At 44.7% G+C, this 22,152-nt stretch overlaps 1 protein-coding gene across 3 annotated transcripts in view; it reads left to right on the top strand.

The window, feature by feature from the left end:
* The window catches only part of LOC115100359, a 181,193-nt gene that overhangs the window by 107,331 nt on the left and 51,710 nt on the right, over window positions 1–22,152 (top strand). For 2 of the 3 annotated variants that reach the window (XM_029618776.1, XM_029618777.1), the window contains one exon: window positions 20,671–21,704. In XM_029618776.1, the coding sequence (XP_029474636.1) occupies window positions 20,671–21,704 (1,034 nt within the window). Of the gene's footprint in view, window positions 1–8,057; window positions 8,147–20,670; window positions 21,705–22,152 lie in introns of those variants that run through there. The other variant, XM_029618778.1, reaches the window with a different exon arrangement.

The following is a 22,152-nucleotide window of genomic DNA, read 5'->3' on the forward strand; positions in this document are numbered from 1 at the left end:
AATGGCCGCCGCAAAATGGCGGCGGCCATAGACAATACGATTTGACGCAGGAGGTCGTTCCTGACCCCCGCTGGACTTTTGGCAAGTCTTGTGGGGGTCAGGAGGCCCCCCCAAGCTGGCCAAAAGTTCCTGTGGGTCCAGCGGGGGCCCCTGGAGCGATCTCCTGCCGCGAATCGTTTCCGTACGGAAAATGGCGCCGGCAGGAGATCGACTGCAGGAGGTCGTTCAGCGAAGGTTCCGGACCCCCGCTGAACGACCTCCTGCAGTCGATCGCCTGCCGGCGCCATTTTCCGTACGGAAACGATTCGCGGCAGGAGATCGCTCCAGGGGCCCCCGCTGGACCCCCAGGAACTTTTGGCCAGCTTGGGGGGGCCTCCTGACCCCCACAAGACTTGCCAAAAGTCCAGCAGGGGTCAGGAACGACCTCCTGCGTCGAATCGTATTGGTCTATGGCCGCCACCATTTTGCGGCGGCCATTTTGCAAAATGGCGCCGGCTGAAGACACCACGATTTGGTGTGCCGGATTTCCTGCTCTCCCCCTTCCCCTGATTTAGCTACGGACCCAGGGGTAATTTAAGCTACGGACCGCCGCTATGGCCCCCCAGGTAATTTAAGGCATTTGGGGTGGGGGATTTAATTTAAAGGGTCGGGGTGGGTTTTAGGGGGTTTTAGTGTGCCGGGGGTGGGTTTTAGTGTGCCGCTGGACCCCCAGGTAATTTAAGGCATTTGGGGGGGGGGGTTCGGGAGGGTGGGGGATTTAATTTAAAGGGCCGGGGGTGGGTTTTAGGGGGTTTTAGTGTGCCGGTTTTCCTGCCCTCCCCCTTCCCCCGATTTACGATTTTTTGACGATAAATCGGGGGAATTGGTATTGTATCGTGGCCCTAATGATTTTTGACGATTTAAAATATATCGGACGATATTTTAAATCGTCAAAAAACGATTCACATCCCTATGAGAAACAGGGGAGGCCGCAACCAGACGAAGGCGAGAGAGAACCTCTGGAGGTAGGAGTTACAGTTTTGGATACCAGCGAGATTTGTTTGTCTACAATACCAGAGAAAATAACACTGCAAGAGATCTGGAAATTGTTGTTAAATATGGACAAGTCCATTAAATCTTTAACGATGCTATTAAAGGAAAATATTAACAAGACTCAAACTCTTGAGAACAAGATAACAACAGTGGAAATCTCTATGAAAGAGTTTGAGAAGGAAATGACTGTAGTAAAAGAAGTTCAGACTAATTTAATTAAATCTGAGTCCATATTCACAAATAAAATGGAAATGTTGGAAAACGCGATGAGAAGACCAAACTTAAGATTCCTGAACTTTCCTAAAGCACGATTGTTGCCATCTAAAGAACTGTTCAAAAGTTATCTGATAAATGTTTTAAAATTTCCAGAAGCTGCCATTCCCGCGATTTCTAAGATTTACTATTTACCATCTGCAAGAAATCCTAGGGAAAAAGGGGCACAAGGAAATGAAGATCAATCTATATCTTTAAATTTATCAGAGATTCTGGAAAAATCATTAGAGATGTCAATTGAGTCAAGAGCAACCCTTCTGGTAACTTTTACCTTTATATCAGAAAGAGACTCTGTGCTAAGATTTTACTTTAGAAATTTATCTCAGAAATTCTATGGTCAGGTAGTGAGAGTCTTTCCTGAAATTGTAAAATCTACTCAGGAGAGAAGAAATAAGTTCCTGAGTATGAGAAGTGAGGTGGTAACAAGGGGTGCAAAATTTAATCTGCGTTACCCATGTAAATGTATTGTTGTTTATCAGAATACTAAATATGTCTTTGTGGAGCCAACATATCTCCGAGAGTATCTAAATTCACACTCCTAATTGTGCCCCAGGGGGGATAGGCTAATCTAGAATAACAGCGGCATTATACATATTCTTGAGAATTTTCCTTAAATGTGCCTCGTTATAAGCTTGCTCTCCCCCATTTATCTTATGATATTCAGAGTAGTAATTTCTGTTCTTGTGAACAAGATATGTTGTTATTTAGTTTTAAATTTGTTATGACACTAGAGAAGTATATCATTTCTTGTGAATAAGATATAACGCTATTTTGTTAGTACTTTGATTTTTCTTTCTCTGTATTTTTCTTAACATTATTTATGATGTTAATAGTTATTGAAAAATTCAATAAAATTTCAAATTTAAAAAAAAATGTATTTTAGAAATATCAAAGAGTTGTTTCTTAAGATGAAAGTGCAAATTTTCCCCAACGTAGCAAAGAAAATGCAGGAAAGAATGAAGCAATTTTTACTTATGAGGCCCCAGGTATTAAATATGGGAGCAAATTTTAAGCTAAAATTCCCGTGTAAGTGCTACATCAGGTACCAGGAAGTTAATTATATATTTTATATTCCATCTCAATTGTTAAAGTTTTTATCAGATAGAATAACTCCTAGCGCAGAAAATATTGGCCCAGATGAACCCAGATGAACCTCAGTAAACTGAGAAATTCTATATATGTAAGTTGTAAGTCCAACTACTAAGTTTCTTCTTTTCTAGTAAAAATTATTATGATTTAAAGCTCTCATGAGAATTGGATCTCTCTTTTTTTTTTTAGGACTATATTATACAACCAAATATCAATGTTAGAATATGTATTGTTTAGTTTATTACCTACATAATATTTGTGGATTATGGATATATGATTGATATATTTTTTCTTGTTCAGTCAAGATTATATTGCTTGTTAAAAGTTATAATTTCAATAAATAAAACATTTAAAATAAAAAGAAAACGGGGAAGAATATTCATTTTAATGATGGCTATATGACCTAGCCAAGAGAAGGTGTCCCTCTGCCACTTTCCCAAATCCTTATCAATAGTATTCAATAAGGATATATATTTTAAAGAAAATAGGTCCTTCACATGAGGACTTCAGTGAACTCTCAAGTATTTAATAGATTGAGGAACCCATTTAAAAGGAAAACATCACTTGAAGTCTTCCACTTCAACAGCTGGTAGGTTAATGTTTAATAATTCAAATTTTTTCAAAATTAACTTTAAAGCCGGAGACCATGCTAAAGAACTCTAACTCCTCCACAATACCCTTTAAGGAAGAACTGGGGTCTGTCCCCATAAACAAAACATCATCAGCATATAAGCATAATTTAAAATGTAATGCCCCTATCAGAACCCCTGTAATTCATGAGGAAGAGTGAACCCTAGAGGAAAAGGGCTCCAAAAATAATGCAGATAGTAGCAGTGATAAAGGACAGCCCTGTCACATCCCCCTGCCTATGTCAAAGCTGTTCCCAAAACCACCATTTACTTTAATTCTAGCTTTCGGCTGCTCATACAGCTTCGCTATCATCTGCAAGAAAAATGGACCAACATGTATTTTCTCCAGCGTTCTAATTAAAATGACCAGTGTACTAAGTCAAACGTGTTTTCAGCATTGACAGAAAGCAGGACAAAGGGGATTACTTCCTTAAGGACCCACCATATTAGGTCAATAATTTTGCAGACGTTGTCTGCAGCCATTCTTTTAGGAATAAAGCCCACTTGATCAGAATGCACCAAAGCAGCAAGAATGCATTCGGACATTCAGCAAGAACTCTGGCTAGGATCTTCAGGTCCAAATTGATCAAAGATATCAGTCTGTAGGACCCACAAAGAGAAGGGTCTCTGCCAGTTTTGCTATAACTGAAATAGCCGCAGTATTAGAGTGCAAAGTAAATGATCCCCTTCTCTAATAAAAACAGATTGGTTAAAGGGGCTACTAAAACATGGGAGAACATTTTATAATAATCACTGGAAAACTCATCCAAACCCAGGGATTTACCAGGCTTCAACATTCTGATAACATGTAAAACTTCAAGGACACTGTTGGGCTTATCTAGGAACTGCTGTTCTTCTACTGTAAGGGAGGGGAGAGACACTGAGGAAAGGTAGTCATCAATTTGCAGGTCATCTACGGTAGTAACAGAATGGAAAAGAGAGGCATACAACTGTGAAAAGCAGTCTCGGATAGCAGAACATGCTGAAGCTAACTCCCCTTGCAAATTTTTTATTTTAGCTATATAACCTTGAGTAGTGAGAGCTTTCAACTTCCTGGCCAGATAATGACAAGGCTTATTGCTTCCTTCATAATAAGTTTGCCTAATTAAGTCAAGCTGGTGAGACAGCAGTTCATCATCAAGGGAATGTAGTGCAGTTCTAGCCAAAGAGAGTTGCTTAAAAACAGCCTTGGACCGGGACGTCATATGTAATTTGGAAAGATGAGAAATTTTATCAAGTAATACAGTCCGGGCCCTCTCTCTTTCTTTCTTGCAAAAGGTGGCATGAGAAAGAAAAAGACCCCTCGCCACTGCCTTAGAGCATTCCCAGACTGTGTTTACAGAAACTGAAGAAGAAGAATTAACTTGAAAGTAGGTCTGCAAATGGTCAGCCAAGGATGTAGAAAATGATTCATCTTTCAGTAGGTGTTCGTTTAAATGCCAAAAGCTGAGAACCCAGTCAGTATCCCAAAAATGTACCAGACAGAAGTGTTATCTAACCGGGTGATATTCTCAATTCCCACTCCCACCTCCCATTTCTGCAATGCTCTATCAAGAAGAAAATAATCAAGATGGGAATGGGACCCATGAGAGGGAGAATAAAAAGTATACATTTGAGAGGTGGGAAATGTTGCCTCCAAATATCCACCAAACCCCACTGAGACATAAGGGCGGATAAGTATTGCCTATACCCCTGCAGAGGAGGCGGAAGAAGCAGGATGAGAATGATCTAATTTAGGATTTCTAGTAAAATTGAAATCTCCATTCAGAATCATTTTCTAACAGTAACATATCTAGCATATGCAGGAAGGAAAAGTGAGCAGAACTGGGAACATAAACTCTCACTATTGTGTATACCTCAGCTCCCACCCGTATTTTTACCTGATGTCTGTTCCTGCAATGTTCCAGCTCCCCGAGTTCTCCAGATGGCCACCCCGGGGGTAAATCCATTCCATCAGTTCCTGTTTCCGGTCACTGGAGCTCCTGCCAGTTGGATTCCTTTCCTGAGCCAGTCATCTGAGGAGCTTCTCCTTCCCCTCGGACTCCATGTTCCTGCTCTTGCTTGGTGTTCCAGTATTCCAAGGGATCCCTCTTTGTTTCGTCTCTGCTGTTCCTGATCCCGGTCTCTGATGTCCTGATGTTCCTGTTGTCCTCCATCTCTGCCCTCCTGATGTTCCAGAAGGCCTGACATCCTCGATGGCTAGAGGTCCTTATGTACCTGATCTTTCTGATGTTTGTTCCTGCCTTGTTCCAGCTCCTGCCAGTTGGATTGCTTTCCTGAGCCTGCCCTGCTCCCACGTGGTCCATGACCAGCCTTCTTAGACTGTGTAGGGCACATAGAGGACAGGGTGGTTCGTGACCGGCCCATTGGGTCCGCCCTGAGTAGTGGGCTGTGTAGGGCGCCCTGAGGAACAGTGCCCACTTGTCTTCTTCTAAGTCTTCCAAGTCCTTTTCATCTCGTCTGGATTTCCCAAGGTCCGAAGAGTTATCCTTGCCTCGGATTTCCTGATGCACTGAGCCTTCATCTACTCTAGTTCCAGATGCCTTCCATGGGAGAGCTTCCACCCGTTTGCCCTTCCAGAGGTCTTTCGTTCCTGTTGTTGATGCCTTGTGTTCTTCTCCTGAGTCCTGAATCTTTCGTCTCAGCCTTCATGCTTCAGCCCTTGTCTCTTGTCTGGCCTGCCGCCTGTCTGCTCCCTGCAGCAGGTCCAAAAGGGCTGGGAGTAGTTGGAGGACCACTCAGAGACCAACCTTGCGTGGTTGGCCTCATACAGGCATGCAGGTTGGCAGGGGCCTGGTCACCTCCAACCCTAGACGAGGTCCGTCTTACCGCAAGGGGCACACATCTCACCCCTAGTGCTCCCAGCCACCTCAGCGCAACACCGGCGCACACAAATCTACGCCCAAATTTATAACATGCGTGCGCTGCCACGTGCATGTTATAAAATCCGGGGTTGGCGTGCAAGGGGGTGCACACGTGCACCTTGCGCACGCTGAGCCCTAGGGGAGCCCCGATGGCTTTCCCTCTTCCCTCCGAGGCCGCTCCAAAATTGGAGCGGCCTCGGAGGGAACTTTCCTTCTGACCCCCACCTTCCCTTCTCTTCCCCTACCTATCCCGCCCCCCAGCCCTATCCCCCCCAACCTTTGTTTACGAAGTTGCAGCTGCCTCTGGGCATGCGTAGGTTGCATGCGCCGGCACTCAGCCTGTTCACGATCCCGGGCACAGCGGCAAATGGCCGCTGTGCCAGGAGGTTTCAGCCACACCCTGCCCTACCCCAGGCCACCACGCCCCGCCCCACCCCTTTTTCGATCCCCGGGACATACGCGTTTCCCGGGGATTTACGTGCGCTACCGGGCCTTTTGAAAATAGGCCCGGCTCGCGTAACCCCCCCTACGCGCGTAAATCCGCCTGGATTTACGCACATAGGCTTTGAAAATCTGCCCCTATCTGTGTGCGCACAATCAGATACTATAATAGCAAGGTAAGCTAATTGTCTTCTGTTTCTTTAGTGATTACAAATTTTTCTTTAAAGCTTTTAAATTGGTATAGACAGGAGTGTGCAAAGCCAGGCCAGGCCAAGGGACCTCCCAGTTAAGTTCTATGCCTTTCTGAACCTCGATTGGTAGTGGTTTAGGATACTGCATTCCTCTAGGAAATCTAGCTGATAATTTTATCCTACTTTTAGTTTCCTATCCTTTAACCAGTTACCAATTCACAATTCCAATTCACCTTATATCCCATAATTTTGTAATTTTCTGAGCAGTCTTAGGCTGGACATTATCAAGTGCCTTCTAAAAATCCAGATATATTATATCCACATCTTTATACTTTTATTTACACTTTTATCCACATATTTATTTACACTTTCAAAGAATTTTAATAGATTAGCAAGGCATGACTTCCTTTTGCTAAATCAATACTGGTTCTTCCCCCATTAAGCCATGCCTGTCCATAAGCCTAGTAATTCTGTTCTTAACAATATGATCATAACATAAACAAAAGAATACTGTTGCAAATGTATGTATAAACAAATTCAAATAATCACAAGGTCATATAATGCTATTGTACCATTAATTAAACCTTCTAGATGTTGATCTTGTTCTCATTAGTTCAGATCAGAAACTATACAAAACATTTTCCTTTCTAAATAATAACTATCAGGTAATCTTAACATGTCTTCTTGTAAGCATCATTTATAAGTGCTCCTTGTTTAAATCTATATTTAAGAAATACAATTGACTTTTCATTTACTATATCCTAATATTTACATTAAAATTACAATATTGCTTACTATTATTTTTTTTTTTTTAATACTGCTAGTATATGGGGCTACTATATATTTTTTTCTGTCTTTGTCAACTGTGTCTACAATTTCCCTATAAATATCTCCCCATTATTGCCATAGGAAGGGCAATTTTCAACAGATGTTAGCTGTCTAAAATCAGAGGCTGAACATTGCCCTCCTCCTCTGTGGATAAAAGTATGCATGCAGCAAAGGGGTGGAGGAAAGGCAGAACTGGTGGACAATGCATAGGAATTTGATTTTGAAATCCTTGCACTTCATTTATAGATGTGGATTTTGCACCTGCTGCAAAATAAATGCAAAGTCCATGAATAGTGTAGCATCTGAGGTGCCACTGGACCTCACATTTTCAAGAGGAATTTCCATGAGGAGTTTCCCTAAAAAATTAATTTGCTTCCACAGTCCTGCAAATCCCACATATGTTTTAAAAATAGCTTCCTTAATCAGTAAGAACTTTATTCTGTATATTATAAAAGTAAAGACATGACTATAAAGTGAAAAGTATGTGCAATGCACTGGTAGCCATATTTAAAATGGATGCTCAGAAATAAAGTATTTTCTATTATTTCCGAGAAACACAAGCATGAAAAATTGAATGAATTAGTCAGTATTGTATTTGACCAAAATTGAGCTAGTAGATGGTAATGCAGCATTATTCTGAGAAAATGGAAATATTTCCATCAAGAATTTGATGTAATAAAAACCTCACTGCACCTTGTCTCTGTACAGATAAATTATGCATCTGAGTGCATCTCTATAGTGGGCCCTGGTCATTAAAATTAGATATTGTGAAAATTTCAGGAAGGAAAGAGCTTATCAGGTATGTCAACATGGCTAGAACGTGTTACTGCTATAACTACTTCCACTGAATTTAAATACTGCACTGGCAGCAATAATGATGTGAGAGCAGCATTTTAAGTTTATAGGGGGTCAGTATTCAGGGGCATTTAGTCAACTAGGTCATAAGTTATCCAGCTAAATGCTGCCTTTTCAATATTTCCCCCACTTATCCAGCTAAAATTTAGACAAGATAACTTATTAGGGATGTGCATTGTTTTTTTGACGAATTAAAATATCGTGCGATATTTCCTAATTCGTCTGTTATTGGTAAAACTGATAAACAATTTCATTTTCCATGAATTTTTGGGAAAAATCATTTTTTGGTTTAGTGCGCACTATCGGGAGTTAGCACATACTAACTCCCATTAGCGCGCACTAACGGTTTTATGTTAGCGCGCACTAACTCCTGTTAGTATGCACTAACCCAGAAACAATTCACCATAAAAAAAAATACCGAACCGCGGGAGATACGAAATTTCCCGCAGTTTTATGAAAACAAAAGCAGAAACGATTGCCGGCACGATGCACATCGCTACTTATTATCCATTTAAAAATCATTCATCAAAATGTGTTAGGCCTAATGCCCGCAATAACATCATAATGCATGCGTTATTTATTGCTTCACGAGATATGAATGCACAATTTTAGTTTTTAGTCAAAGGGGAGGAGTTTATGAAAATGAGAGGCATTAACGCTGCATGTGATAGTATAGCAGAAATTTTTAATGCCGGAAAAAACGATACCTTTTTTCCTGGCAGAGGAGTAGAAGTAGAGGGAGAGAGAGAGAGCCTCTGGGGTAACACACATTTTTGTCTTCTATTTATACCACTAGAGGAATGTCATCTAGTAACTCAAGGTGAGGTTTTGTTGGTGGACTAGGGTTTTGGAGCCAGTTTTACATGCACAGGCAGACATACGAACAGAGTTATCAAGCTAGGGCAAGAGAAGATTGTAGAAATCTCATCTTTGTGTATCTTTCCTCACTCCAAATCACATCAAATCTTCACTGATGTGTACTGAGCTGTTCGTAAGTCTGCCAGCGCATGTAAAACTGGCCCCAAAAACCCTAGTCCATCACCGAAACCTCACCTCGAGTTACTAGATGACCCTCCTGTAGTGGTATAGATAGTTGACACTATAAGAACATAAGAGCATGCCATACTGGGTCAGACCAAGGGTCCATCAAGCCCAGCATTCTGTTTCTAACAGTGGCCAATCCAGGCCATAAGAACCTGGAAAGTACCCAAAAACTAAGTCTATTTCATGTTACTGTTGCTAGTAATAGCAGTTGCTATTTTCTAAGTCAACTTAATTAATAGCAGGTAATGGACTTCTCCTCCAAGAAATTATCCAATCCTTTTTTAAACACAGCTACACTAACTGCACTAACCACATCCTCTGGCAACAAATTCCAGAGTTTAAGTGTGCATTGAGTGAAAAAGAACTTTCTCCGATTTGTTTTAAATGTGCCACATGCTAACTTCATGGAGTGCCCCCTAATCGTTCTATTATCCAAAAGAGTAAATAACCAATTCACATTTACCTGTTCTAGAACTCTCATGAATTTAAACACCTCTATCATATCCCCTCTCAGCCATCTTTTCTCCAAGCTGAACAGTCCTAACCTCTTTAGTCTTTCCTCATAAGGGAGCTGTTCCATTCCCTTTATCATTTTGGTCGCCCTTCTCTGTACCTTCTCCATCGCAACTATATCTTTTTTGAGATGTGGCGACCAGAATTGTACACAGTATTCAAGATGCAGTCTCACCATGAAGCGATACAGAGGCATTATGACATTTTCCATTTTATTCACCATTCCCTTTCTAATAGTTCTCAACATTCTGTTTGCTTTTTTGACTGCCGCATCCCACTGAACCGATGATTTCAATGTGTTATCCACTATGACGCCTGGATCTCTTTCTTGGGTGGTAGCTCCTAAAATGGAACCTAACATTGTGTAACTATAGCATGGGTTATTTTCCCTATATGCATCACCTTGCACTTATCCACATTAAATTTCATCTGCCATTAACTTTCCTGTCTCAGAAGGTCTTCCTGCAATTTATCACAATCTGCTTGTGATTTAACTACTCTGAACAATTTTGTATCATTTGCAAATTTGATTACCTCACTTGTTGTATTTCTTTCCAGATCATTTATAAATATATTGAAAAGTAAGGGTCCTAATACAGATCCCTGAAGCACTCCACTGCCCACTCCCTTCCACTGGGAAAATTGTCCATTTAATCCTTCTCTCTGTTTCCTGTCTTTTATTTTATTTATTTAGATTTATGTTCTGCTTTTTGCACTTTTTTCAACACTTCAAAGTGGATTACATTCAGGTACTATAGGTATTTCCCTATCTCCAGAGGGTTTATAATCTAACAGGTCAATCCAGTAATGAGTGGTAGGAAGAGCTGCGTTAGTGCCCGGCGCACCCGCGGTTGCCGCACGCACAGTCCAGCTCACCTACCGCTCGATCCTGTATGTAAATAGCTTGCAAATGCAAGCTGCGTCTAAAAAGCGTGAAGCGTTAGGCCCGCGCAACCCATTTTACTCTATAGAGCGCTATACAGCGCCTAAACAGTAACCTGGGTGCGCGGGCCTAACGCTTCACGGACACGCTGGTATCTGTCATTTCAAATGTAAACGATTTCAAATGTACCAGGAAGTGGATGGTTCTCCGACGCTCGGGATTGTCAGCCCTCTCTCCCCTCCTCCCGAGGCAAGGCGTGAAAAGCAGCCTTGCTCCGGGAGGAGGGGAGAGAGGACTGGCAGTGTAAAGCGACGAAGCGACTTACTTTTTTTGCAGCCCCCTCCGGAGACAGACATCGGCGACGAGGGACCGCGGCTCCCCTCCCCTGCCTCCAGCTGCCCACGAAGATAGACGCATCACACGGGTGAAAGCAGCCCCTGTGCGTGCAATTGGCCGCTCAAGACGTGACGTCACATGACGTGACGCCAAACGTCGTGACGTCACATCTTGAGCTGCCCAATTGCACGCCCAGGGACGGCTTTCGCCCGTGCGATGCATCTATCTTCGCGGGCAACTGGAGGCAGGGGAGCCGCGGTTCCTCGTCGCCGATGTCCGTCTCCGGAGGGGGGCTGCAAAAAAAGTAAGTCGCTTCGTTGCTTTACACTGCCAGTCCTCTCTCCCCTCCTCCCGGAGCAAGGCTGCTTTTCATGCCTTGCTTTGGGAGGAGGGGAGAGAGGACTGGCAATCCCGAGCATAGGATTGCCCGTCCTCTGGCTCTTGCAACTTTTTTTTTCGCCTTTTTTTTTTTTCGCTTTTTTGCTTTTTTTCGCTTTTGTTGCTTCGGGAGGAGGGAAGAGGACTGGGGCTGCCCCGGAGACCAGCACCCATGAACGCGGCCAGGGCAGGTGAGCGGGGGCTGGGGGAAAGTTTGCCGCCTACCCTTACCCCTGCCTCTAACGCAAGGGTAAGGGTAGGTGGTAAGTTAGCAGGTTAAACGCGCGGCAAAACAGCAGGGTAAAAAAGTGATAGTCGGGGCGCGCGTTACTGGATGGTACGGAATAGCTAATTCGATCGTTTACATGTAATATACATGCTGCGTGCGGAAGGGGTTACCCGGGGATTTAAGGATGCAGTAAGAGTAGGTTAAAGGGGATTGTGGATCGCAGGAAGGGCTGACGTGGCCGGAAAGTGAGTAGAAAGCGGGTTAGGAGCGGGGTAAACGCGGCCGCACTTTACTGGATTGACCTGTAAGTTTGTACATGAGGCAATGGAGGGTAAAGTGACTTGCCCAAGGTCACAAAAAGCAACAGTACTGCAGAGCAGGGTACACCAACAAGGGTTCCTGAGATGATATCACGGCGTGGGTCCACAGAGCAGGGGGAACCCGGAAGAGAGTTCTCACAGCAATGGTCTGCAGGGCGGGGTACACCAGCAAGGATTCCCATGTAGCTCTCAGTATAGTGATCCAGAAGTGGTACTCACAGTGACAGGAAGTAAGCTGAAGTCCCATAGAAAGCCTCAGGGAAAAGGCAAGCTGAAGTCTGGGTGAGAGGACCTCCAAGGAGCATATAGCCTAGAGACGAGGGGGCCCCCAAGGAGCGGGTACCCAGTAGTCTCACACTATGGAAGTAACATCGGAACAAGCAGAGTAGAAGCTGGTAGAACAGCAAGTGAACTCGTTGCAAAGTTGCCGGATGTCTGGGCAGGCCGGTTTAAGTATCAGAGCAGAGTGATGTCATCTGGTAGGGATGCCCCCGAGGTTCCTGCCATGACATGGTTAAAGCTGGTCAGGGAGCGTGTGAGCCTAGGAAACTCCCACGGGTAAGATGGTGGTCAGGAGCTTCCATGCTGCTCGGATAGGCCTGGGAACAGAGGCTGGAAGGCCGGTGGTAGCTGGCTGATGCCGCAAGTTCACCCAACGAAGCCAAAGTTGTGAAAAGGGAGGTGAGCAATGGCAGCCGCAGCCATCTGTGGCCACGGAAAGTAAAAGTAGCCCCCTTCTTTAGGGCCCCTCCCCGGGGGTTTGAGCTTTCTAGGATGAGACATGTGAAACTGATCAGTTCTTTATCGAGAATGTTCGCTGCTGGCTCCCAACTGTTTTCTTCTGGCCCAAAGCCCTCCCAAGATAGCAAGTATTCCCACTGTCTTCATCTTTTCTGTATATCCAAGACGTCTTGTACTTCATAAGAAATATCCTCCTCAGAGGCTAGAGGTTGTGGTTCGGGCAGTTTCTTGGAAAACTTGGAGACAACTAGAGGTTTAAGTAAGGAGACGTGGAAGGCGTTATGTATCCTGAGCTAGGTAGGCAGGCGTAGACTGTACGTAACCTGGCCCAGCTGACGAAGTATGGGAAATGGTCCCATGTACCTAGGAGTAAAGCGGACTGAAGTTAGTTTCAGATGAATGAATCGAATACTAAGCCACACTTTATCTCCAGGACTGAATTGTGGTGCTGCCCGGTGATGCATATCAGAGCATTTCTTGGACTTCTGGGCAGCTTGTTGTATAAGATTCTTAGTGTCTTCCCAGAGTTTGTGCAACTCTTGAGCGGTGGCTTTCGCCACAAGAGAGGCCACAGACAGAGGTAACAGAAGTGGAGGCAGGGGCTGGCGTCCATATACCACTTGTAAGGGTGAGGACCTCGTGGATGCAGAGAGGTGAGAATTGAGAGCAAATTCAGCCCAGGGCAACAATTCGGACCAATAATTTTGACATGAGTTGACATAGGCCCAGAGAAACTGCTTCAAAGTCCGATTCGTTCGTTCCATCTGCCCATTAGCCTGGGGGTGATAGGCCAATGTAAGATCCAATGCAATGTCAAACTTCTTGTATAAGGCCCTCCAAAACCTGGCCGTAAATTGTACTCCTCGATTGGAAAGGATGTGCCTCGGGAGTCTGTGGAGTCGAAATATGTGGTGGATGAACAGTCTCGCCAGTTCCAGGGCAGAAGGGAGACCAGGTAGAGCCACAAAGTGAGCCATTTTTGAAAACCAGTCCATTGTAACCCAGATGGTATTATTGCCATTGGAAGGAGGAAGATCCATTATGAAATCAGTAGCGATGTGTGTCCATGGTTCACTGGGAGCAGGCAGGCTTCTGGCTTCTGGCTTGCGCAAGTGAGGCATGACTCTACGTACATCTGAGCGTCTTTAGTCATGGTTGGCCACCAATAGAATCTCTGGAGTGGCGACAGGGTCCTAGCCTGACCTGGATTGCCTGTCAACAGGGAATCGTGTGCCCATCGGAGAACCTTTTTACACAGAGGACAAGACACCACCATATTCCCAGGTGGAACAGTGAACGTGGCCAATAGAAGAACTTTGTTTGGGTTGATGATGTGAAGCGGAACATCCAGAACGTCCTTGGTGGTGAAGGATCGGGAGAGGGCGTCGGCTCGGGTATTCTTGTCAGCTGGTCGGTATCTTAGCAAGAAATTGAACCGAGTGAAAAAAAGAGACCAGCGGGCCTGCTGGTGGTTAAGACGCTGTGCATGGTGCAGGTTTTCAAGGTTCTTGTGGTCTGTATATACCGTGACCTGCTGCTGAGCCCCTTCGAGCAGAGGCGCCGTTCTTCGAAGGCGAGCTTAATTGCCAATAATTCTTTGTCCCCGATTCCATAATTGCGCTCTGCTGGGGAGAAGCGACGAGAGAAGAATGAGCAGGGATATAGAGTGTGATTGGCTGAACGCTGGCTCAGAACTGCACTAACGCCAGCGTCGGAAGCATCAACCTCGACGATGAAGGGTCATCAGGGATCTGGATGGCGTAAGCATGGTTCTCTAAGGAATGAGTCTTTAAGTTCTTAAAAGGCTTGTATAGCCTCGGATGAGGGGTTGTCTCCGTTGCAGATCATGGTGGTGAGAGGGGCGGTCAGAGCAGAGTAGTGTGGTGTGAATGACCGGTAGTAATTCGTAAATCCCAGGAATCTAAGAAGTGCCTTGAGGCCCGTTGGTGGGGGACAATCATGGATGCTCTTGGTCTTCTGAGGGTCCATTTGAAAACCTTGGCTAGAAACCACATAACCGAGGAAAGGAATGGTCTCTTGTTCAAAGGAACATTTCTCCACCTTGGCGTACAAACAGTTGCCCCGAAGGCTCTGGAGAACATTGCAAACATCTCTGTGATGACTCTGGAGTTCCTAAGAGAATACTAGAGTGTCATCCAGATAGACTACTATGCACTGATAGAGCATGTCTCTGAATACCTCATTCATCATGTTCTGGAACACCACTGGAATGTTACAAAGGCCAAAAGGCATTACCAAGTATTCGAAATGGCCATCTCGGGTGTGAAAAGCAGCCTTCCACTCATCTTCCTGGCATATCTGGACCAAGTTGTAAGCCCCTCTCAAGTCCAATTTGGAGAATATTTTGGCCCCTTGGAGCCTGTCAAACAGTTCAGAGATTAGTGGTAAGGGGTATTGGTCCTTCTAGGCAATTTCGTTTAAGCCACGGTAATCTATACACGGTCAAAGGGAACCGTCCTTTTTCCCAACGAAAAAGAATCCCGCACCAGCGGGAGACTTAGAAGGTCAAATAAACCCTTTAGCCAAGTTCTTTTATATGTAGTCAGACATAGCCTTGGTTTCAGTCAGCGAAAGTGGGTACACCCTTCCATGAGGAGGCTCAGAATTTGGAAGTTAATTAATTGCACAGTCAAAGGACCGGTGAGGTGGTAATGTGTCCGCAGCTTTTTTAGAAAACACATCGGCGTATGAGGAGTACTGCAGTGGGAGACCAGGAAGAATCATCGTGGTGGTTAAACAAGGCAGCGGTGACATGATTTCCAAGCAACCCTTATGGCAGGAGTTGCCCCATTGGGAGAGTTGTAAGTTGTCCCAGTCGAATTGTGGGGTGTGGAGTTTCAACCACGGAAGTCCAAGAACAACTGGATGAATGGCTTGTCTAGTATGAGAAGAGAAATGGTCTCTGTGTGCATGGATCCAGTACGCAGTTGGATAGGGACTGTGGAGCAAGTAACTTCGTCAGGTAATGGCTCACCATGGATTGAGGAGAGTAAGAGTGGTGTAGGAGTGCAGACCCTGGGAATCCAGAGATGCTCCACTAGCTGTCATAGAATAAAATTACCACCAGCCCTGGAATCTAATAAGGCTAGTGTGGAAATTCCAAAGTTCCTGAGTTGATGGAGACTGGTAAGGTTAATGGAGGCCTAGGAGAAGTCCTCTGACAGAACCTAGGCCTGGGAGATTCCCGGAATAAGCAGGCAGGCAGGTACCGCATGTCCGGGTTGACCACAATACATACATAGCCCTGAATTTAGACGGCGACGTTTCTCCTTCGAGGATAAGTAGCTGCGACCCATCTGCATGGGTTCCTCTTTGTTGGCCTCTAGTGGAGCAGTGACCTTCGTAGAAAGAGCAGGATGAGTGCAGGGGGTACCCACAGCCACCCTCTTGGGTGCTCGGATCTCTTGTGAGTGCTCACAAAGATGACAGTCAATGCGTCCGGCGAGATCCATGAGGGCGTCCAGTGTTTCTGGAAGTTCTCAAGCTGCCGCCTCATCTTTGATGCTCGGACTCAATCCCTCAAGGAAAATCACACGCAGGCAGCCTAAATCCCAGAGTAGTTCAGACGCAAAGGTTCGAAACCCGATGACGTATTCAGAAAGGGATCTGGAACCTTGAAGTAGGTGCACAAGGTAGAGCCGGTGATAGTCTTGCGAGCAGGGTCATCAAAGACAGAGCAGAAAAGGGCGAGGAAGCCCATCAGGTCTTGGAGGATTGGGTCCGCTCATTCCCACAAGGGTAAGGCCCAGGCCAACGCCCTTCCTTCCAGTAAGGAGAGGATGTATGTCGTCTTAGTAGCCACATCAGGAAAGTATGCAGGTTGTAAAGAAAAATGCATGTTGCATTGATTCAGAAAGCCCCTACAGGACAAGGGGTCACCTGAAAACTGAAGAGGTGCCAGCAGGGGCACAGGTGGCCGGAACGGCGGTGTCTGAGGAGTAGCACTCAATTTGGCAGATGTTGCAGCAGTGTCCAGCCTGTTATTTAAAATATTTATGGCGTTAGCCAAGTTCTCCAAAACTTTCTGCTGATCAGAAATTTGCTGGTCCAGGCCGGGGATGGCCTGGAGGGCCGAGAGCTGTGCCGGGTCTATGGACTTGGCAATCTGTTAGGAAAGTAAGTGAGTGGACTCTTTGGCCGAGGTGAGAGGTGGAATCACCCAAGGGGAGGGGCCCCACTGGGGCCTCACCATCTGGAAGCAGAGCCTTGGCTGCGGGATGGAGATACAGCAGACGTACAGGTGGAGATGTAGAGGGTGAACCCTGGAGATGAGCCACGATGTGGTAGCACAGGCTGATGTCAGAGTCAAAGGAGAAAGCGGCACTACCTGAGGAGCGGGGATGCCGGAATGTACAGTCACTGTAACACACCGGATCTGTAGTGGAGTAATGCAGGAAGGTTTCTTGGTGAAAGAGCACGGTAGTGATCCACAGAGTGGAGTACACCAGCGAGGGTTCCTCAGATATCATGGCACGGGTATGCAGAGCAGGGGGAGAACCCGGAAGTGCGTCCTCACTGCAATGCTCCGCAGAGCGGGGTACACCAGCAGGATTCCCTCGTAGCTCTCAGTATTGTGATCCAAAAGTGGTACTCACAGCAACAGGAAATAAGCTGAAGTCCCATAGAAAGCCTCAGGGAAAAGGCAGGCTAAAATCTAGGTGAGAGGCCCTCCGAGGAGTGTATAGCCTAGAGATGAGGGTACCCAGTAGTCTCACACTATGGAAGTAACACCGGAACAAGTAGAGTAGAAGCTGGTAGAACAGCAAGTGAACTCATTGCCAAGTCACCGGATGTCTGGGCAGACCAGTTTAAGTATCAGAGCAGAGTGATGTCATCTGGACGCCCCCGAATTTCCCACCATGACATGGTTAAAGCTGGTCGGGGAGCGCGCATGCCTAGGGAACCCCATGGGTAAGATGGTGGTCGGGAGCTTCCATGCTGCTCAGATAAGCCTGGGAACGGAGGCCAGAAGGCCGGTGGTAGCTGGCCAAAGCTGCGAGTTCATCCAACGGAGCCAAAGTTATGAAAAGGGAGGTGAGCAATGGCGGCTGCAGCCATCTGTGGCCGTGGAGCGTAACACCTTTGAAGATACCTCCCTCCGAACCATGCGCTGCTGAGCGACTGTTGGTTTCTCCTTTGTTCTAGTTTAAAAGCTGCTCTATCTCCTTTTTAAAGGATAGCGCCAGCAGTCTGGTTTCCCCCTGGTTAAGGTGGAGCCTATCCCTTTGGAAGAGACTCCCCCTTCCCCAAAAGGTTCCCCAGTTCCTTGCAAAACTGAATCCCTCTTCCTTGCACCATCGTCTCATCCATGCATTGAGACTCCGGAGCTCTGCCTGCCTCTGGTGACCTGCGCGTGGAACAGGGAGCATTTCAGAGATTGCTACCCTGGAGGTTCTGGATTTAAGATTTCCACCTAAGAGCCTAAATTTGTCTTACAGAACATCCCTCCCACATTTTCCTATGTCGTTGGTGCCCACATGTACCACGACAGCTGGCTCATCCCCAGCACTGTCTAAAATCCTATCTAAGTGACACGTGAGGTCCCCACTTTCGCACCAGGTAGGCATGTTACCAGGCGATCCTCACGCCCACCGGCCACCAGGCTGTCTAATCCATGATAATCGAATCACCAACTATGACGGCCAACCTAACCCTTCCCTCCTTGGCAGTAGGCCTTGGGGAGACATCCTTGGTGCGAAAGGACAATGCACCACCTGGAGAGCATGTTCTTGCTACAGGATCCTTTCCTGCTGCACCAGGTTGATGCTCTCCAATCATGAGACCTTCTTTCTCTAAGGCAGCATCAGGGCTGCCAGTCTGAAGTTGGGACTTGGCTACTATGTCCCTGAAGGTCTCATCTATTATCCTCTCTGTCTGCCTCAGCTACTCCAGGTCTGCCACTCTAGCCTCCAGAGATCGGACTTGTTCTCTGAGAGCTAGGAGTTCTTTGCATCACATGCACATGTACAATTTCTCACTGGCGGGTAAAAAAATCATACATGTGACACTCAATGCAAAAGACTGGGAAGCCCCCTTCCTGCTGCTGGACTGTTGCCTTCATCTCAAATTTGTTCAGTTCCTACTTACGTTTTAGGTTGGTATGGGAGTAGGAATGTGTCTAATTAACATCTTTTAAATGAATTAGTGAATTAACTATATGTCTGGTAGTAGCCTACAGGGGAATGATCAAACTCTCAATAAGGTGTTTTTGGGTTTTTTTTTTGTGAAAGTGGCACCTGCCTATAAATTAAAGGATAAGCTAGGGGTGGGTGGGTGAGGGGTGGGAGTGATGGGAATACAAACAGTCTAACTTCAGTTAGTCAGCCAGAGTGACTCACTGTTCGCTTGATTAACAAATGTTGGTACCTAATCAAACAAATCATACTACGTTAACACCTTTCCAAGCTGAGTAACTGAACTGAACTTTTCAACCTTTTTACTTAGGTATACAGTGCTCCTTGCTTATTTCCAACTTCTGGCTCCTTTTTTTTTGTTTTGTTTTTAATATACAAACACTCTAACTTCTGCTTATTAGCTGCCTTACAGACTATTAAAAATAAACACACTAACTACTACTTATTAGCTGCCTTACTGACTGACTATTTAAAAATACAAGCTGTCTAATTTCTAGGGATGTGAATCGTTTTTTGACGATTTAAAATATCGTCCGATATATTTTAAATCGTCAAAAATCGTTATAGGCGCGATACAATAGGAATTCCCCCGATTTATCGTCAAAAATCGTAAATTGGGGGAGGGGGAGGGGAAGGGGGAGGGCGGGAAAACCGGCACACTAAAACAACCCTAAAACCCACCCCGACCCTTTAAAATAAATCCCCCCCCCCCCCCAAACCCCCCCAAAATGTTTTAAATTACCTGGGGTCCAGTGGGGGGGGGGGGGGTCCCGGTGTGATCTTCCACTCTCAGGCCACAGCTGCGTTAATAGAAATGGCGCCGGCGCTACCTTTGCCCTGTCATATGACAAGGCAAAGGTAGCGGCGGCGCCATTTTGGTTCCTGTCCCCCGACGTCACGAGCGCAGGAGATCGCTCCCGGACCCCCGCTGGACCCCCAGGGACTTTTGGCTAGCTTGGGGGGGCCTCCTGACCCCCACAAGACTTACCAAAAGTCCAGCGGGGGTCCGGGAGCGACCTCATGCACTAGGGCCGTATTGCAAAATGGCGCCGGCCATATGGCCGGCGCCATTTTGCAATACGGCCCTAGTGCATGAGGTTGCTCCCGGACACCCGCTGGACTTTTGACTCCCCCGATTTACAATTTAAACGATTAAAAAAAAAAAAACAAAACAAAACCGCGATGATCAGATTCCCTCCCCCCCAGCCAAAATTGATCGTTAATATGATCGATCACACGATTCACATCTCTACTAATTTCTATTTATTCACTGCCTTACTGACTATTAAAAGCACAAACACACTAAATATTATTCCCAAATAGTTAACTTCGCCCCAATACTTTTAAAAAATAAAAATTCCCAAGCAAAAACTTACTGATTCCTTTCAGCCACCAGCAAGGTGATCCTCTCCTCTCAGTGCTCCTTATAAAGAGTCTCTCTCTCTCTCTCTGTCTCTCCACTCCTCAGCTTGTGTGTCTCTTTTTTATCATGGGTGCTATTTATGAAATTTATAGCATTTTGATGAATCTAGGCTTATATTCACTGTATGGCTGCACCACTGAATATCCCTCCAAAATTAGATGTTTATCCTGCTAACTTTGGCATCTAGTCAATGATTGAATATTACCTCTATAGCGTAAATCCAGGTTCATGGAAGTTATTTGAAACTGTTAACTAGTCCTGTTAAATAAATGCAGTTTTCCCATCTTCAGGATTTTTCTGATTGCATTGTTATATTAATTGCATTATATTACATTAAGATCAGCTATTCTATTTATGGAATGTTATCTATTAGGAATTTATACTATTCATCTTTAAAATGTTATGATTTTAATTAGCTCTTCTTTTCTTTTGTTTTTGAAATGAAGATACAGATGATTTTCAAAAACTTGCATTCCATATTTGGCCACGTGAAGAACAGTGTAAATACCTTAAAAAAGGTGACATCTTTCTATCTCCTCATTTTTTTGATTGGGAAGACTCATTGACAGTTGACTTCATACCACAATTACTTAATATAACAGATCAGAGCTTTGCTAACTTTCCTTCACTTCAAATTGCACCTGTTATAAAGTACTTTGAACCCAGAGACGCGGAACAAAATCCCACTAAAACCACATCAAAGTGTGTTAAATCGGCATGGGCAGAGATTGTTGCAATACATAAGGAAAGCTCCATACCTAATTTTGATAATTTTGATAAAATAAAAAGAAATATATATATGACACACTTCAGAAATCAGCTGTTGAAGCCACTTAAATTTCCAAGCAAAAAGGTCCGGTCGACTGTATCTCATAATGCAGCTGAAGAAAAGGCCAGCATTGTGAAAAACACAGCTGCTCCAGAGTACCCACTGTGTGTTAAACATCGAAATGAAATTCCAGAACTAAAATATTTAAATGAAAAAGACAGTCAGTGTGGAATATACAAGATGGTGCTTGATAACCATAAAGAAGCTGCTTCAAACCACAGGGATCAGAAACAAGGGGAAAATTTGGCAGCTCCATCAGGAAATATGTCCAAACATCCTTCTTTTCATGACACAATTCAACAATGTATTTCAGAACTTCCCACTATCAACTCTATTGAAGCCAATAAGCATGAAATCTCTGGAGAAAAAAACTCAGCCCACAGCATATCCAATAGCAAGCTGTTACCAGATTCAGAAAAACTATCCATCTGTTGTCAAACTGGAGTACACAGTGACTCTTGTCTCACAAATCCAGGACACATCATGAACAGAAATCCAAATAAGACAAGAAACTGCCTTCCCACATTGGGAATGAAAAAGTATCAACATCACAACCAAACAGTGAAGGTGACCACACCCAAAGCACAAATAACATCAGCCCGCATAGCTCATGCTGTTTCATCAGGCAATGAAAATGTAATACAGATTAAGGTGAGTCACTTAAACAGTCAGTCATTAAAGATGTTATTTTTATGTGATGTTCAGATAAATGTTAAAATCAGTGCTGAGCACTCGGTAATAAAGAGTTGCTGAAATCTGGCAAAGGAAAGAAGATGGAGACTAGGAGTTATTTTAGTCTTGAACTTTTATACAAAATGTATTTTTTAATTGATAAAGGTGTTGAAATTTATTATTCACTTATTCTATAAAAGATGGTTTCCTGAGCTGACAGAAGGTTGGCACCATCTGTGGATTTATCAACTAGGAAGCTATAAGGCACAAAACTTATGCATGTTCTAACTGATCTTTCACACCCCAATGTTTAATGCTAGTATTCTGAATGGAAAGACAACAGTTTAAAACATAATTAAATCCTGAGTACAAAGAGATGAGTCTGAGGTAACTTGATATAATATCAAGCAGTACAAATGTGAATACA

This window comes from Rhinatrema bivittatum, chromosome 10 (assembly GCF_901001135.1).
Source record: "Rhinatrema bivittatum chromosome 10, aRhiBiv1.1, whole genome shotgun sequence".
NCBI lineage: Eukaryota > Metazoa > Chordata > Amphibia > Gymnophiona > Rhinatrematidae > Rhinatrema > Rhinatrema bivittatum.